We start from the raw sequence: 20739 nt of genomic DNA on the forward strand, positions 1-20739 counted from the left end.
ATACAATGGCCAGATATATACTCGTACCTTACTGACAAGACTTCAGTGTACACCCACGAAAAACTTCGTGCCTACACGTCTTTAGACGCATATGATTGTATTATGTGCGGGCATGTACAGAACGTGTTTTACACTGAAATTGATAAACTTCTGTGCTCTGAAGTCAACCCCCAGCCGCTTCGGCAAGAGTGGTGGTGTACCTTGTGTCTGATTAGCCAAAGAAAAACTGATGTGATTTATCAGTTCGGGCATTGAACCTGACCAACTGAACTGAACTGAACTTTGATAGAAAATTAGGATATTTTCTTCACTAAACATAGCCAACCACTACACCACCGTGCCGCCTTTATCAGTTTATAATTACATTTAATGTTGAACTTTCTAATACTAGACTAGACTATAAAGAATAAAAAAAGATTTAATAAATAGCCTGATCTTACCTGTGATGAAGTGGGCGCTGCAAACCCGCGCATTTTTGATGGTGCTTTCATCCCAGTCTACACGTTTGATGGCTTGTAGTCATAGACGTCGGCGGGTTTTTTTTTTTTTTTTTTTTGGAATGGGTGAGATCCTGCTGGAATTCTGAACATTTTAACCCCATCACTGCTACGATTCTGACACCCGACAACACAACAACTAGGCACTTCTTCCAAATATTTCTTCTCGTCTCTACCGTCGCTGAGTCTTTTTTGGGTCCAGGCTGCGCGCGCCATTTCCTCTTGCAAGGCAAGTTTATTTATATAGCACATTTCATACACAGTGGCAGTTCAATGTGCTTGACAGAAGTAAAAGCAGAACAGTAAACAATAGAAAATAAAATTGCATAAAATAATTGGGGAAGAAAAATAATAAGAAACAATAGTAGAAATAAAATAATAAAATGAAATAAAAGTTCAAAAAAGGAATCAGCCTCGAGATTAATTATGGGTTTAACTCATAAAGCGCGCTCTTCCCGTGGCTCTTCCACGAGGATCACCAAAAATCGTCCCGCAGACACAATCTACGAGGATCACCAAATAAAATCGTCCCGCAGGCACAATCTACGAGGATCACCAAATAAAATCGTCCCGCAGGCACAATCTACGAGGATCACCAAATAAAATCGTCCCGCAGGCACAATCTACGAGGATCACCAAATAAAATCGTCCCGCAGGCACAATCTACGAGGATCACCAAATAAAATCGTCCCGCAGGCACAATCTACGAGGATCACCAAATAAAATCGTCCCGCAGGCACAATCTACGAGGATCACCAAATAAAATCGTCCCGCAGGCACAATCTACGAGGATCACCAAATAAAATCGTCCCGCAGGCACAATCTACGAGGATCACCAAATAAAATCGTCCCGCAGGCACAATCTACGAGGATCACCAAATAAAATCGTCCCGCAGACACAATCTACGAGGATCACCAAATAAAATCGTCCCGCAGGCACAATCTACGAGGATCACCAAATAAAATCGTCCCGCAGGCACAATCTACGAGGATCACCAAATAAAATCGTCCCGCAGGCACAATCTACGAGGATCACCAAATAAAATCGTCCCGCAGGCACAATCTACGAGGATCACCAAATAAAATCGTCCCGCAGACACAATCTACGAGGATCACCAAATAAAATCGTCCCGCAGACACAATCTACGAGGATCACCAAATAAAATCGTCCCGCAGACACAATCTACGAGGATCACCAAATAAAATCGTCCCGCAGACACAATCTACGAGGATCACCAAATAAAATCGTCCCGCAGACACAATCTACGAGGATCACCAAATAAAATCGTCCTGCAGACACAATCTACGAGGATCACCAAATAAAATCGTCCCGCAGACAAAATATACGAGGATCACAGTAACGAAGAATTAAAGTAAAAGTAAAATCATTAAAATCCAAGATTAAAAAGAAATTATGTTAAAGGAAATTAATTACTTAGGTAAAAATTAATCAAGTGAAAGCATCTGAAAACAGCTTTGTCTTGAGCCTGGATTTAAAACTAACAGCAGTCGGAGCATTTTTGATCTCATCTGGAAGTCGGTTCCAAAGCTTAGCAGCATAGCAACTAAAGGCTGCTTCACCACACTTCATTCTGACAGCTGGTATTACTAGCAAGTTTTTCTCCTGTGATCTTAGAGACCTAGTTGGTGCATATAATTGAAACATATCCAGTAGGTAGCTGGGTCCCATCCCATTTAATGTTTTATATAGAAGTAATGCTTTAAAGTCAATTCTATAGCTCATTGCGTATGAATGACGTTTACTGCGAAGGGGTCTATAAGGGTGGCTAGATGTTTTGACTTGAAAATAGACAAACTTCCTAAGATTTTTATTTTTTGCAGTGTAGGATGGCTGCCCACTGGTGGGGGGGGCGTTCACTGCTTCAGATGGGTTAAATGCAGAGGATGAATCTCACTGTGCTTGAAGTGTGCATGTGACCAAAGGCTTCTTAGCATTTTATTGCTCCGTCTTTTCCATCAGAGTTCAGCTCTCTTTCTCACGGTCTGAACAGAAACGCTCGCATTGTGTGTATGGTCAAAACGGGAAGTGTGCGCTGGGGGCTGAGATCAAGCAAGGTCGCCCAAGGTCACCCCAGAAGGAGAGCCGTGCCCGAGAAACCCCCACAGCGGGTCAGCGTGGCATCGGCCCGAGCTCTGAAACAGCAGGACCATTGTGCAGCGTGAAACTTTTTGACCTTGCAAGAACTCGTGCTTAACCGCTACAGTGACCCAGAACTGGATGTGTTCACACCGTAGCCATGGAAACCACAGGAACCAGGCGGCAGCTCGACAGCGGTCTTTATTTCACCTGCATTACTGAGGGAATAAATCTCACCCAGAGCTCCGGCGAGGCGAGGTCGTTACCCGACGCTGGCTCGGACCGGGAGGAGAGCGCTGTGGGGGTTTTGGGTGTTGGCCTTGTGACCTGGGTTGAATATTGCAGGCTGAATGGCATCAATTATCTACAAGAGCACGCAAGTTAATGCCGATACCTCGCAGCGATAGGATTACGTGTGTGTGTGTGTGTGTGTTGTGCTCTGTAATGCAGTGCAGCTCTTGTGCTGTTTTATACGACTGGAAACATGATGTCATAGAAAATATCTCGTGCACACACACTCCCTCATTGTGCATTTCCTGTTACTGTCGCTAATGACCAGCGTGTGTGCGAGAGAGAGAGTTTGTATGACATTGTTCCAGTTGTGTGTCTGTGTGAGAGAAACGTCTAATTGGTGTCCTCGCAGCATCTGGATGAGGTTGGGCTGATACAGCTGTTGGAGCCATTAGCCTGAGGAGTGGTGTTTTGCTGCCAGCCTTGTTCATGTGATGAGTTTGTTTTTGCCCACCTGGGGGGGGGACGACACATGGAGCTGTTTTCCACATGTCCCTCTGATGCCCCTTTTCCACCAAAGCAGTTCCAGGGCTGGTTCGGGGCCAGTGCTTAGTTTGGAACCGGGTTTTCTGTTTCCACTGACAAAGAACTGGCTCTGGGGCCAGAAAAACCGGTTCCAGGCTAGCACCAACTCTCTGCTGGGCCAGAGGAAAGAACCGCTTACGTCAGTGGGGGCGTGGAGTTGTTAAGACCAACAATCGCAAGACCGCGGAAGATCGCCATTTTTAAGCGACGAGAAGCAGCAGCTGTACAAACACGAAGTCAGCCATTATTATTATTATTATTGTTGTTGTTGCTGCTTCTTCTTCTCCGTGTTGTTGTTGCTTCGATATTCGCGCCAAGGTTTATGCAAACGCGGCGACGTAACTGACGTATACAGCGACGTAATGACGTGGCTTCCCTTAGCACCGCGAGCTATGGAAAAGCAGACTGAGTACTTGACCGCAGTGTGAAATGAACAGCGTCCTCTTTACCCCTGATGACGTCAGTGAGCGTTTAGTTTTACGCCACTGAAGTCCTAACGGCTCCGAATCACCACGTCAGCATCGTGTACAGATCTCACCGTGCCAGCTGTTGGAATAATAACAGGACGCGTTTTGTTGCTGAGAATGAAGCGGTGCAGATTAAGTTCTCCCGTGCTGTGGAGAAGGTTCTGCTGATGTGTCTCCAGAGTGTGTTGAGCAGAAATCCGTGTCAAACTGTTTTTCTCCCATGATGCTCTAGGAAAGGTGTGGGTCCCTAAACAGAAGCCGCTGGAGGCCAGTAAGGAGGACGTGACGACCCTTGACCCGGAACTGGAAGAGGCTTTGTCTGGTGTTACTGACACCGAGCTGTCTGACCTCGCAGGTGAGAGACGGACTGCGGCGGCGGGGCGCTGATAGTTATTATATGTAATGTATAGTGTAGTGTTATTAGCATTATTAGTCGTGTTTCTCATTGGTGTGATCAAATTTAATAATTGTATCAGTATTTATTGTTAATAGTAGTAAGATTATCATAGTACTAGTTTTATTTTTTAGTTTTGAGTGTATATTCTCTACGAGTGTTTCTGTAATATTTAACTATATTGGTAGTAAGCTGTATCTTTTGTTGCTAGTGTTAACCTTGGCATGTTCACGGCTGGCGTGTTAGCATGCTAGCTCTTAACATGTACCCCTGTCCACACTAGGGATTTTGTACCGATACGAAACTACTTTCGTACCGCAACACCTGTCCACACTAGCAACTATACCGGTACTGTAGCGTAGGTATAACTGTATGGGTTTCGTACCGGTACTGTATCGGTACTGTAGCGCTTCGCTGTAGTGTGGACAGATGAAGCGGTTCTGTATCGATACAAATATAATGCGCATGCGCAACGAACCATTCCTATGTCTTCCAGCAATACGCACGTGCTTTCCAGCTGTAAATAAAACGTCAAAATGGCTCAAAACAACCGTGGAGCTACATGGAGCAAAGAAGGGGGGGGGGGGGGGGAAGGAGGGAGGGAAGAAAGGAGGAAGAGGGGACAAGAGAAAGTGAGGGGAAGAGGGAGAAAGTGAGGGGAAGAGGGGAGAAAGTGAGGGGAAGAGGAGGGGGGAAAGTGAGGGGAAGAGGAGGGGAGAAAGTGAGGGGAAGAGGAGGGGAGAAAGTGAGGGGGGAAGAGGGGGGGGAGAAAGTGAGGGGGGGAAGAGGGGGGGGAGGAAAGTGAGGGAGGGGGAGAAAGTGAGGGGGGAAGAGGGAGAAAGTGAGGGGGGAAGAGGGAGAAAGTGGGGAGAAAGTGAGGGGAAGAGGGGGGGAGAAAGTGAGGGGAAGAGGGGGGGAGAAAGTGAGGGGAGGGGGGAGAAAGTGAGGGGAGGGGAGAAGAAAGTGAGGGGGAGGGGGGGGAGAAAGTGAGGGGAGGGGGGAGAAAGTGAGGGGAGGGGGAGAAAGTGAGGGGAAGAGGAGAAAGTGAGGGGAGGAGGAGAAAGTGGGGGGAGGGGGAGAAAGTGGGGGAGGGGGAGAAAGTGAGGGGGGGGAAGAGGGGGGGAGAAAGTGAGGGGGGGAAGAGGGGGGGGGGGAGAAGTGAGGGGGGGAAGAGGGGGGAGAAAGTGAGGGGGGGGGAAGAGGGGGGGAGAAAGTGAGGGGGGAAGGGGGGGAAGAAAGGGAGATTCGTTTTTTGTTTTTCTTTCTCAACTGCCTCGTGCGTTTTATACGATTCGATTGAATAAATGACCACCAGAAATACAGACTGTACACTGACAACAAAAAGCACACACGCTGTTTCATCCGCCATATTCTCGGAAGGAAGTTACTCGGTAACCACGGAAACATTTCGCACACGCACATTTCAACTACCGTGAAAGAAAACGCAAACATTTCTCGCTCGTGTGGACAGAATGCACTAAACTGTAACCGGTATACTCTGTATCGATACAGTTATACCACTATCGTACCGGTGTAAGTGTGAACACAGCAATGGTTTCCATTAGCATATTGTAACATTAAAATGTTAGCATGTTAACGTTAGCTTATTAGCTGTTAGCCAGGGTATTAGCGTGTTGCTTCAGCATGTTTGGAATACTCATAATTAACATGTTAGCTGTTAGCATGGTTCCGTTGGCATATTGACATGTTAGCTGTTAACATATTAGCCTTAGCATGTTTGTAGGTTAACAGGTAGCGTGTTAGCGGTTACCATGTTAGCTGTTAGCATTTTAGCTTTGGGATGTTAGCATGATAGCTCTTCTGCTCCAGCTCAGCAAGCACACTTTGTATTTTCTCTGTGGAAACGCAGTCTAGTTGTAGTTGTTGGTTGTATTTACTGGTAGTGGTGGTTTTAAAAAGCAGTAGTGTTTATTGTTGATATTTTTCTCACTCTTCAGAATACACAAGAGCCTCAGCTGATCCTGTTTTTAAAAGTTGCCCAATGTTTGCTTAGTAACACTGATGTAATTTCCTGTTCCCTCTCTTATTGTCTCAGCTTCGTGTGTGTGTGTGTGTGTTGCTTGTTGAGTGTGGGTTAGTTTGTACAGTGAAGTGTTGATGTACTGATTAAATTAGCAGTTTATGATACGACCCAACTGTTTGATCACGGGCTGCAATCTCATGTTGTGCTAAAAGCAGAGCGGTTCCAGCTGGCCCTGCCTGTTAGTCCATCACGGTTAGTGGCCGTGCCCCTCAGCAGCACTCGCTCAGGCGTCTGATTCTCAGACCAAACGCTCTTTTAAGTGGTTTCCCAGACTTTTATTTAGCGTCCTGCTTTCTCTGCTCTTTCTCTTTCTCACCACTGACTGGGATGGGGTTATTTCCAGTTGGATAATGTTACGGTTTTTTTTTCCCCTCCTGTAGCTATCCTCGGAGTCCACACCCTAGTGACGAGCACGCAGAGCTACGACGGCACATCCAGCAGAGGCGGCTACAACAGTACGTGTTTGGCTTTGTGGGGGTTAAACACTGAAATAAATAAGCGGTGATGTTAGTTGGTGGTGTTGGAAGGGCTGAACCTGAACCTGGGAAAGGAGCCATCGTACAGCAAGGCCATGACTTCTGTTACAGCTGTACAGTAAACTGATGATAAACAGCTGCCCATCCGTAACGTGGTGCTAGAGGTCCGGGGGTTGGGGCAGGGTACCAGACCCTGTGCTGAAGAGTTTCAGGTTAACGACCCGTTGAATTATTTCCGTCTTTTCAGATGTAATTAAAGGAGAAAAAGTGAAGCCGGTTTTTGATGAGCCCCCCAACCCCACTAACGTAGAGGAAACTCTGCAGAGGATAAAGAGCAACGACCCCACACTCACTGAGGTCAACCTCAACAACATAAAGGTGACTACAACCTCCGTGATTAATCGAGAGCCTCACGTTAACAGACACTTTTTTTTTTTTTTTTTTAAATATATATATATATATATATATATATATATATATATATGAGTGATTCCACGCTTATGGGTACCGAAATGGGGACATGAACTTTATTTTTAAAAATTCACCTAAAACCATTTCTTTTTTTTACCATCAGGTCACAAAACATGTAATCTTTAATGAATGATATGTTAAAAGATATAACTTTAATTTTCTGAGATGTAATAAAAACATATTTATATGCCAAAGTCAGAACGTAACAGAAGTGTTGTGGACATATATATTCTCAATTTTAACAATGTAGAATTACTTTTTGAAACATAGGAAGGTGATGTTTTAGCAAATATAATTAATAAACATGTGTAGTAGAATAAACATACACATTCTTTCAATAAGATTAACATGGTATAGAGCTAGATTGTAATTAATTTGTAACAGACGCGAGATGGACAATCGTAACAGAAGTAATGGAACAGACATCATTTTGGAACTCATAGGCTTGACTTTGGCATATAAATGTTTTTATTACATCTCAGAAAATTAAAGTTATCTTTTAACATATCGTTCATTAAAGATTACATGTTTTGTGACCTGATAAAAAAAGAAATGGTTTTAGGTGAATAAGTTCATGTCCCCATTTCAGTACCCATAAGCGTGGAATCACTCATATTTAAAAAAAAAAAGTCACTATTTTAAGGCACTTTGATCTTTTAAACACTGGCTCATTTGATCTTTTAAACACTGGCTCAGGCTCGGATTCACTTCAGTGTTAAAGAAAGTACTGAGCTGAACCACGGATCAGCAATTTTTAGTCTTTTTTTTTTTTAAAAAGCATGTTTTAGTATTTATTCAAGTGTTTTAACTGAAGTTGGACATTAGGTCCCGACTCAGTATCATCACAAAACACGCTGGTTTATTTTTCCACCTCGTTCGTTTTGCTCTTCTAGAACGTTCCGATTCCCACGCTGAGAGACTTCGCCAAAGCCATGGAGAAAAACACGCACGTGAAGAAGTTCAGTCTTGCGGCAACACGCAGCAACGACCCCATCGCCGTGGTGAGAGACGAACACACACAAACACGCACAGTGTTTATTACATGGAGGCTGTCGCGAAGATTTTTCCAGCTTTTCCTCAAAGGTTGATAAATAAACACCAAGTCTGCTGACATCTGCACTGTGTGTGTTTGTTTTCTTCACTTTAAGCACTTGTGTGTTTGTTTATACCGTGTGTGTGTGTGTTAGGCGTTTGCAGACATGCTGAGAGAGAATAAGACGCTGAGGAGTTTGAACCTGGAGTCGAATTTCATCACCGGTTCTGGAGTCCCAGGCGCTCGTGGAGGCTCTGAGAGACAACGACACACTCTCCGAGATCAAGATCGATAATCAGGTACACACGCATGCGCGCACACAGTGTAATCATTCCTGAAGTTATTTTTTAGTGAAATCAGGACTTTTTTTCTGTAAAGAGCAAAAATACAACAGATAACGTGTTGGTGCTGTGAACAGAAAACTGTTCCTAACCTCAGACTCCGAGGCTCAGGGTTTGAGGGGAACGAGTGTGTTCTGTGTTCAGCACGGACACTTAAAACACGTCCCTCGTGTAGTAATTTCATTTTTCGAGGTTTTATTCCCCCCCCCCCCCCCCCCCCCCCCCCCGTTTATTTTTGTAAATTTGTATGTTTCACTTTCCAGAGTTTTCCTTCCCCGTTTATCCGTGTCTCCCCGTGCACAGGAGTAATTTAGCTTCTCTTACTGTGGGTATTTTATTTATTTGTTTGTTTTAAGCTTTGTGTTTTATATATTCTTGGTCTTGCTTTTTGTACTTTAATTCATTTCTTTCTTTGTCCTTTCTTTCTGGGCTTTTTTAATATAAGGTTTTAAGACAGTAACGTTTATAATTTGTGTAAAATTGGGGGTTTTTGTTTGTTTTTTTTTTCTTTTCATGCTGAAGGTTACTTTAGAGTGGAGGGTAAAATTATTCTGTGGTTCAACCTCATTTAGTGAAGGAACACGGTTTCAGGATCCATACTGAGGGGAGTGTGTGTGTGTGTGTGCGCGCACAGAGGCAGCAACTGGGCACGACAGTGGAGATGGAGATCGCGAAGATGTTGGAGGTGAACACCAGTATAGTGAAATTCGGATATCACTTCACTCAGCAGGGACCTCGAGCTCGAGCAGCAGCCGCCATCACCAAGAACAACGACCTGGGTAAAACACACACACACACACCAAGAACAATGACCTGGGTAAAACAAACACACACACACACACACACCAAGAACAATGACCTGGGTAAAACACACACACACACACACACCACACCAAGAACAATGACCTGGGTAAAACACACACACACACACACACACACACACACACACACACAACACACACCAAGAACAATGACCTGGGTAAAACACACACACACACACACACACACCAAGAACAATGACCTGGGTAAAACACACACACACACACACACACCAAGAACAATGACCTGGGTAAAACACACACACACCAAGAACAATGACCTGGGTAAAACAACACACACACACACACACACAAGAACAATGACCTGGGTAAAACACACACACACCAAGAACAATGACCTGGGTAAAACACACCAAGAACAATGACCTGGGTAAAAACAAACACACACACACACACCAAGAACAATGACCTGGGTAAAACACACACACACACACACCAAGAACAATGACCTGGGTAAAACACACACACACACACACACCAAGAACAATGACCTGGGGTAAAACACACACACACACACACCAAGAACAATGACCTGGGTAAAACCACACACACACACACACACCAAGAACAATGACCTGGGTAAAACACACACACACACACACCAAGAACAATGACCTGGGTAAAACAAACACACACACACACACCCAAGAACAATGACCTGGGTAAAACACAACACACACACACACCAAGAACAATGACCTGGGTAAAACACACACACACACACACCAAGAACAATGACCTGGGTAAAACACACACACACACACACACACACACCAAGAACAATGACCTGGGTAAAACACACACACACCCAAGAACAATGACCTGGGTAAAACACACACACACACACACACCAAGAACAATGACCTGGGTAAAACACACCAAGAACAATGACCTGGGTTAAAACACACACACACACACACATCACACACACACACACCAAGAACAATGACCTGGGTAAAAAAAAACACAACACACACACACACACACACACCAAAGAACAATGACCTGGGTAAAACACACACACACACACACACACACACACCAAGAACAATGACCTGGGTAAAACAGAAAAACACACACACACACACACACACACACACACACACCAAGAACAATGACCTGGGTAAAACACACACCAAGAACAATGACCTGGGTAAAACACACACCACACACACACACACACACACACACAAACACCACCAAGAACAATGACCTGGGTAAAACACACACACACACCAAGAACAATGACCTGGGTAAAACACACACACACACACGACACACACACACACACACACCAAGAACAATGACCTGGGTAAAAACACACACACACCAAGAACAATGACCTGGGTAAAACACACACACACACCAAGAACAATGACCTGGGTAAAACACACCAAGAACAATGACCTGGGTAAAACACACACACACACCACACACACACACACACACCAAGAACAATGACCTGGTAAAACACACACACACAACACACACACACACACCAAGAACAATGACCTGGGTAAAACACACACCACACACACACACACTAACACACAACACACACACACACCAAGAACAATGACCTGGGTAAAACACACACACACACACACACACACACACACACACACACCAAGAACAATGACCTGGGTAAAACACACACACACACACACACACACACACACACACCAAGAACAATGACCTGGGTAAAACACACACACACACACACACCAAGAACAATGACCTGGGTAAAACACACACACACCAAGAACAATGACCTGGTAAAACACACACACACACACCAAGAACATGACCTGGGTAAAACACACCAAGACAATGACCGTGGGTAAAACACACACACACACACACACACAAACACACACACACCAAGTACACAATGACCTGGGTAAAACACACACACACACACACACACACACACCAAGAACAATGACCTGGGTAAAACACACACACACACACACACACACACACACCAAGAACAATGACCTGGGTAAAACACACACACACACACACACACACACACACCAAGAACAATGACCTGGGTAAAACACACACACACCAAGAACAATGACCTGGGTAAAACACACACACACACACACACACACCAAGAACAATGACCTGGGTAAAACACACCAAGAACAATGACCTGGGTAAAACACACACACACACACACACACACACACACACACACACACACACACACACCAAGAACAATGACCTGGGTAAAACACACACACACACACACACACACCAAGAACAATGACCTGGGTAAAACACACACACACACACACACCAAGAACAATGACCTGGGTAAAACACACACACACCAAGAACAATGACCTGGGTAAAACACACACACACACACACACACCAAGAACAATGACCTGGGTAAAACACACACACACCAAGAACAATGACCTGGGTAAAACACACCAAGAACAATGACCTGGGTAAAACACACACACACACACACACACACACACACACACACACACACACACACACACACCAAGAACAATGACCTGGGTAAAACACACACACACACACCAAGAACAATGACCTGGGTAAAACACACACACACACACACACACACCAAGAACAATGACCTGGGTAAAACACACACACACCAAGAACAATGACCTGGGTAAAACACACACACACACCAAGAACAATGACCTGGGTAAAACACACCAAGAACAATGACCTGGGTAAAACACACACACACACACACACACACACACACACACCAAGAACAATGACCTGGGTAAAACACACACACACACACACACACACACACACACAAGAACAATGACCTGGGTAAAACACACACACACACCAAGAACAATGACCTGGGTAAAACACACACACACCAAGAACAATGACCTGGGTAAAACACACACACACCAAGAACAATGACCTGGGTAAAACACACACACACCAAGAACAATGACCTGGGTAAAACACACCAAGAACAATGACCTGGGTAAAACACACACACACACACACACACACACACACCAAGAACAATGACCTGGGTAAAAAAAAAACACACACACACACACACACACACACACACACACACACACCAAGAACAATGACCTGGGTAAAACACACACACACACACACACACACACACCAAGAACAATGACCTGGGTAAAAAAAAACACACACACACACACACACACCAAGAACAATGACCTGGGTAAAACACACACACACACCAAGAACAATGACCTGGGTAAAACACACACACACACACACACACACCAAGAACAATGACCTGGGTAAAACACACACACACACACACACACACACACACACCAAGAACAATGACCTGGGTAAAACACACACACACACCAAGAACAATGACCTGGGTAAAAAACACACACACACCAAGAACAATGACCTGGGTAAAACACACACACACACACACACACACACACACACACACCAAGAACAATGACCTGGGTAAAACACACACACACACACACACACACACCAAGAACAATGACCTGGGTAAAACACACACACACACACACACCAAGAACAATGACCTGGGTAAAACACACACACACCAAGAACAATGACCTGGGTAAAACACACACACACACACACACACCAAGAACAATGACCTGGGTAAAACACACACACACCAAGAACAATGACCTGGGTAAAACACACCAAGAACAATGACCTGGGTAAAACACACACACACACACACACACACCAAGAACAATGACCTGGGTAAAACACACACACACACACCAAGAACAATGACCTGGGTAAAACACACACACACACACACACACACCAAGAACAATGACCTGGGTAAAACACACACACACCAAGAACAATGACCTGGGTAAAACACACACACACACCAAGAACAATGACCTGGGTAAAACACACCAAGAACAATGACCTGGGTAAAACACACACACACACACACACACACACACACACACACACACACCAAGAACAATGACCTGGGTAAAACACACACACACACACACACACACACACACACCAAGAACAATGACCTGGGTAAAACACACACACACACCAAGAACAATGACCTGGGTAAAACACACACACACCAAGAACAATGACCTGGGTAAAACACACACACACACACACCAAGAACAATGACCTGGGTAAAACACACCAAGAACAATGACCTGGGTAAAACACACACACACACACACACACACACACACACACACACACCAAGAACAATGACCTGGGTAAAAAAAAAACACACACACACACACACACACACACACACACACACACCAAGAACAATGACCTGGGTAAAACACACACACACACACACACACACACACACACACACCAAGAACAATGACCTGGGTAAAAAAAAAACACACACACACACACACACACACACCAAGAACAATGACCTGGGTAAAACACACACACACACACACACACACCAAGAACAATGACCTGGGTAAAACACACACACACACCAAGAACAATGACCTGGGTAAAACACACACACACACACACACACACACACACACCAAGAACAATGACCTGGGTAAAACACACACACACACCAAGAACAATGACCTGGGTAAAACACACACACACACCAAGAACAATGACCTGGGTAAAACACACACACACACACACACACACACCAAGAACAATGACCTGGGTAAAACACACACACACACACACACACACACACCAAGAACAATGACCTGGGTAAAACACACACACACACCAAGAACAATGACCTGGGTAAAAAACACACACACACCAAGAACAATGACCTGGGTAAAACACACACACACACACACCAAGAACAATGACCTGGGTAAAACACACACACACACACACCAAGAACAATGACCTGGGTAAAACACACACACACACACACCAAGAACAATGACCTGGGTAAAACACACACACACACACACCAAGAACAATGACCTGGGTAAAACACACACACACACACCAAGAACAATGACCTGGGTAAAACACACACACCAAGAACAACGACCTGGGTCTCTCTCTCTCTCTCTCTCTCTCTCACACACACACACACACACACACACACACACACACACACACACACCAAGAACAACGACCTGGGTCACACACACACACCAAGAACAACGACCTGGGTCACACACACCAAGAACAACGACCTGGGTCTCTCTCGCACACACACACACACACACACACACACCAAGAACAACCACCTGGGTCTCACACACACACCAAGAACAACGACCTGGGTCTCACACACACACAGAGAACAATGACCTGGGTCTCACACATACACACCGAGAGAACAACGACCTGGGTAAAACACGTGACTGTGTAACACCACGGGAGTGTACTGAATGGAGCAGGATAATTATAGTCTGGGTGGTTAACACTGTTTGGGGTGTGCGTGTGTGTGTCCATGATAATGGCCCATTTCCTGTGCTGGGATTAACTCAGAAATTCACCAAGCCCAAAGGACTTTTATAGAACATTATGACCCCACACACACGCGCGTGCGTGCACACCTTTCCATTTCTTTCTCACAGCTCATCTTTTTTCTTCTCTTTTACTGGCTTTTTCTTTGTCTGTGTTAGATGAGTTGTTCTCTCGTCATCCCTCTCCTCCTCCGTCCTGCTCCTGTGTGTGGGGTCACTGCCATGTCTTTGACATTTAAAGCTGGAACTCCTGTGAAAGTTGCCTGAACTGGTGTGTGTGATGGTGATGAGGTCATCATTCTTTCTCTGCATTGTGTGTGTTGACCTTTGGGGCATGCCCATGACAGATGTGGACTCCACAGCAGGTGTTTATAATCAGCCTTAACAACCTGAGATTAGATTACAGCTGGAATGTGATGCACTGTGTGCTGCTGCTGCTATAGGAAATTAATCAACACCTTCTGACGAATCCGTTCAGGCTGATTGAAGTGTGTGTTAACCTGCGGATGAGGTGTGTGTGTGTGTGTGTTCAGCAGTGTCTGTGTGAAGTGTTTCTGACTCACCTGCATGCTGCAGTGTGTGTGTGTGTAACCACCCTGATCTCTCCTCCTGACTTTTAAAGTGTAACTCAAGTGCCGGTACGAGGTGCGTTTCCACCGGAGGAACTCGGACAAAGTTTAGTTCTAGGAATGTAACTGTTGCGTTCCAGTAAGTTATCGTGACGGTTATAAAAATTCCCTAATGTTCTGGGGGTTTTTAGCCGCCATTTTGCTTTTTACTTCACTGTACTGCAGTGCTCAGAGGCGAGGCAGGACTCTAAAGGTTCCTGATTAATGTTCACAGCCATGATGGAACGTCAGTTCAAGTCTAGATTGAACACCTTGTTTTGTATCTGTTGAAATAACTTTAAACGCTTTTAAAACTTGATAAGTGACTGAACTCTCGTCATTCTACAGCTGATTAGAACACGGTCTAATTTATTTCTTAAAATGAAACTTAGTCTAAATACAGAGGTGGTTACAGGAAATCGTGCGTGCTGGTCGGTTGAGAAATTCTGACTATTTCTCGATAATCGCCTCGAGCGACTCAGCAAAATGGCGTCCAATCACTTCGTCACTGTAAGTGAGGAGGAATTACAGATGAAAGAAAACACTGTTCCGAAAAGCACTAAAGATGCTCCGAAGTTTGGTCTAAAGCTGTTCGAAGGGAAGGTGGAGTTGAGATTTATTTTATTTGTCTCAGTGTAGATAAGTGAGAAGTCTGCGCCGCAAAGTTATTACATATTTGAAGTTTTTAAATACTTTTTTAAAAATAATCACGTGTGTATTTATACTAAAACAATTATCTGCCTCTGGCTCAGTGAATAATAACCTCAACCCTGACTTTATCTTGCTTATTATTCACCAATATTCCCAATAATTAATGTTTATATTTTAAGTCGTCCTGACTCTCAGATGCCACCTAGTGGACACTTTGCTGCTCTAAAACTCATCATAAATTGAAGCACAGTCAACATTAGCTTCCTCACTGTCTTTAGGGTTTCCTCAAGTGTTGCCATGGAAACGCCGAGCAGGAACCTTTACAGGAACTGTTCAGACCTGCTTTCATACTCGACACTTCTTTTTTTTTTTCCTCAGTCTCCTGTCCAATCGGGTTGCAGCTGAGTCAGTAGAAGGAGGTTTATGATGAAACGCAGAGAAGCTGAATTTGACTAAACCGATGTGAGCTCTGTAGTTAATAAAAGGGGGAAAAAATGGATGGGTTGAAGTGGATTGTTTTGTTTGTGTGCAGTCGTAAGATTAAACGCTCTGACGGCATCATCGGCGCAGGGCGAGTGTGAGAGCAGCGTCATTTTCTGTTTCAGGAAAGTTCCGGGACTCTTTCCAGAGCCTTCCAGTGAAGTAATCATGTTAATGAGTGTCCCAGTGTTTGATCAGTGGAGTGTTTTAATGTCATCAATCACATTTTAATCTGACCTTTTATTTATTTTTTCTTCTCTCTCTCTCTCTCTCTCTCTCTCTCTCTCTCTCTCAGTGCGACGGAGGCGTGTCGAGCAAGACGTGTAGTGCAGCTCCATCTCTCCTTCCCTCCATATCTCTCTCTCTCTCTGTGTGTTCAGCGTTGATCCTGGTCAAGGGACAGAACTGGAACCCTGTCAGCGTTGCTGTTCTCCACTCTTTTTTTTTTTTCTTTCTTGTTCGTTATTGGTATGAAATCAGCTTCAGTGTATATATATATATTTTTTGTAAACACAGGAATCGGTGATGAGTGAATGGAGTCTGATCTGATGCTTGATAACTGATCCCATACGCACATCCTCACACAACCCGAGCCGTGTGTGTGTAAAAGACCCTGTGTTTACGCCAGCCCATGAAGAGTTTATGCAAATGAGCTCTGATCTTATCCACATAATTGGCTCCTGGAAATTTGCATGAAGGGAAAAACCTAAAACCCCAAACTTGACTTCTGCCAGAGATCCCATTGCAGACAGGGAAAAGAACAGCTGGATAGGCCACGCCCACAGGGTTATGTTAGAGGGGTGTGTCTCACTCAGTATCAAATTAATGCATCCATAATTGAGCTAAAATAAGGACCTCCATCTGCTGTGTGTGGGTGGGTGGGGTTATCAGGGGGGTTTGTCCTCTGGGAACTGATTGCTTAACATCCTGTAGGCAGACACGCCCATGATGAAACTGCATTCAGCTGTGTGTGTGTGTGTGTGTGTGTGTGGGAGATCATATTTGTCCAGCTGTTCTGAAGGTTCTATGTCTGTCTGCATGAGCTGTAGTGTATACACACACACACTAACTCATGAATATTCATGTTTCTAACCTGTGTGTAACGAAACACTGCAGCATGTCCTGTGTAGCTCAAGATGCAGTTATATAGTATAGCGTGTGTGTGCGTGCGTGCTATAATATACATTACACTGTATATATGATGTAATAGTGTTAAATGAGCCTCATCTTTAAACATGCTGTGCCTCGTTTGGGCAAAGCGTAGTGTTTCTTCACACTCATTTTGTGAGCACTTCCTTTTTCATGGGCGTCAGTCTAAAAATGAGCAGTTACCATGACAACATGCAAAGGGATTACACTTAACAGCACTAAAATACATTCTCTCTCTCTCACTCACACACACACACACACACACACACACACGTGCACTGAGTGAGTTCATTCCTGTTGAGTTGCTCTGGTTTAGTGGACCATTACCCTGCTCACCTGAAGCAGCTGAACTGAGGGTGAAGCTTTACACAGAGGGCGAACAGAACATCCGGAAACATGGATCACGGAAAATTTGGACACGAATGTTTTTCGTGAGAGATTCATTGTGTCCGGTTAAATGGACTTGAACATCAGCATGTTGTGTATTCAGGCAGCAGATGCATGTTAAAGCTTGGACCAATTATTATAATTATTATTATTATTGTCGTCTTTTTCTCTCCTACTCGTCAGGAAATCAGTGTGGTGTCGTGTGTCTGTCTTGTGTAGGCTTTTTTTTTTTTAATTTACCTGTGAACAGTTTAATTCTGGGTTTCTGTACATGTCTAAAGGTGTGTGTGTGTGTGCGTGCGTGCGCATGTGCTCAGCCTGTGAACCGTTATCTTTGTGATTATTCTGAATATCCATCTCATTAAGGCTGTTTGAGTGAAGAGCAGCTGATTACTGTACTGTTGTAACGACACCACGCTGTGCCGCTGTATACTCCTCAATAAACATGTTTTTACATTATAGCATAAACGTGGTGTGTGTGTGTTTAGTGGGAAGGACTTGGACTCTGAGGTCATGGTACATCTTTCTGATACAGTGAAATTTTAATGATGTATTTTATTTCCAAAATTGTTTAACATGCAGCAATTTTTATCCCCTCCCTGTGACTGGTTTCTAAATTGTCACCTCATCTCATCATCTCTAGCCGCTTTATCCTTCTACAGGGTCGCAGGCGAGCTGGAGCCTATCCCAGCTGACTACGGGCGAAAGGCGGGGTTCACCCTGGACAAGTCGCCAGGTCATCACAGGGCTGACACATAGACACAGACAACCATTCACACTCACATTCACACCTACGCTCAATTTAGAGTCACCAGTTAACCTAACCTGCATGTCTTTGGACTGTGGGGGAAACCGGAGCACCCGGAGGAAACCCACGGGGCTCGAACCCGGACCTTCTTGCTGTGAGGCGACAGCGCTAACCACTACACCACCGTGCCGCCTAAATTGTCACCTTTTTTATTTTAAATATTTTATCGACTTTTTTTTTTTGGTCTTTGTATCACTGTTCCCACCCTGAAGCTGATTCTTTTCCTCTAACAGCACATCTCTCAAAGTGTTCTTCCTCTTCTACAGCGATTTACGGATTACAATTTTATTAAAGAATCTCACATCCTACTTTTTATCCGTTTAGTTTCGTGAAACAGTTCCTGTTCTCACTTTTTTTTTTTTTTATGCTATAGCAGCTATAAACGGTCATTCCGTCACAGACGTCTCTTTACTCTCAATCTTTGTTAATAAGGAAGAACATGCAGCTTGTCATGTTACCATAGAAACCGTAAAGAAGTGTAAATTCCTCTGTCCTGAAGATATTGGAGAACTTAAAGTTCCAGCTTCACCTCTGACTGTTACACAGTGCTGACACTGGAGACTCCTTACAGGACCCTTACACACACACTTTCTTTTTACAGAAAACTTCACCAGGTCAGTGTCCACATGTGTGGGTTTTATGAAAAGCATTTTGTGTTAATGAGGAAAAGATTTGTTTATAGAAGGGAGAAAAACTCCGCCATGGCTGCTGATTAATCACAGGCCACACCCTGTTCACTACAGAGTGCACTTTGTATGGAGTAAGAGGTCGTACTGCACACAGGGCTGCTCTATATGCTCTATACGTACAGCAGGACAAGAAGGGGTGTGTGTTATAAGAAGTGTACAGGAATACTAGAGAGCTTCAGGTTCTGTCTCTCTCTAATTAGATCCAGTTTTTGGAGATTGTTTAGACGTTATGTCATTGAAACTACATCATCCTGAGCTTAGTGAGGGCCAGAGCTTATCTCATGTTCTCTCTCTCTCTCACACTTAATACAGCTCTGGGGGAAATGAGTCACTGTGAAGACTGGGGTTTAAAGAAACAGTGCCTTTAATACATCTCTATAGTTCTTGTCTGTCTCTCTCTCTCTCTCTCTCTATCTATATATATATATATATATATATATATATATATATATATATATATTTCCACACTCTCGGTGATTAAGATGCTGAAGTGTTCTCTGGTGTGATGTCATTAAACAAACTTCTTGTACCTTTAGTGTTTTTACTCTGGAAGGTGAAATGTGGTGTAACTTGAATTAATTTTATTTACTTTTATAGAATAATGTAGGGCGGCACAGTGGTGTAGTGGTTAGCGCTGTCGCCTCACAGCAAGAAGGTCCTGGGTTCGAGCCCCATGGCCGGCGAGGGCCTTTCTGTGCAGAGTTTGCATGTTCTCCCCGTGTCCGCGTGGGTTTCCTCCGGGTGCTCCGGTTTCCCCCACAGTCCAAAGACATGCAGGTTAGGTTAACTGGTGACTCTAAATTGAGCGTAGGTGTGAATGTGAGTGTGAATGGTTGTCTGTGTCTATGTGTCAGCCCTGTGATGACCTGGCGACTTGTCCAGGGTGAACCCCGCCTTTCGCCCGTAGTCAGCTGGGATAGGCTCCAGCTTGCCTGCGACCCTGTAGAAGGATAAAGCGGCTACAGATAATGAGATGAGATGAGAATAATGTAGATGAAGTTAAGCTGCACTGCGTTTCCTCAGCACTGA

General features: G+C 44.3%; 1 protein-coding gene across 1 annotated transcript in view; it reads left to right on the plus strand.

Moving 5' to 3' along the window:
• The window catches only part of tmod2 (tropomodulin 2), a 61030-nt gene extending 42349 nt beyond the window's left edge, over window positions 1-18681 (plus strand). Inside the window, 8 exon segments of the mRNA XM_060924231.1 lie at window positions 4111-4233; window positions 6697-6771; window positions 7040-7170; window positions 8157-8264; window positions 8451-8531; window positions 8533-8595; window positions 9272-9416; window positions 16973-18681. Coding sequence (XP_060780214.1) covers window positions 4111-4233; window positions 6697-6771; window positions 7040-7170; window positions 8157-8264; window positions 8451-8531; window positions 8533-8595; window positions 9272-9416; window positions 16973-17004 — 758 coding nt within the window. The 3' untranslated portion in view covers window positions 17005-18681.
• The last annotated feature ends 2058 nt before the right edge of the window (window positions 18682-20739 follow it).

This window comes from Neoarius graeffei, chromosome 6 (genome assembly GCF_027579695.1).
Source record: "Neoarius graeffei isolate fNeoGra1 chromosome 6, fNeoGra1.pri, whole genome shotgun sequence".
Taxonomy (NCBI): domain Eukaryota; kingdom Metazoa; phylum Chordata; class Actinopteri; order Siluriformes; family Ariidae; genus Neoarius; species Neoarius graeffei.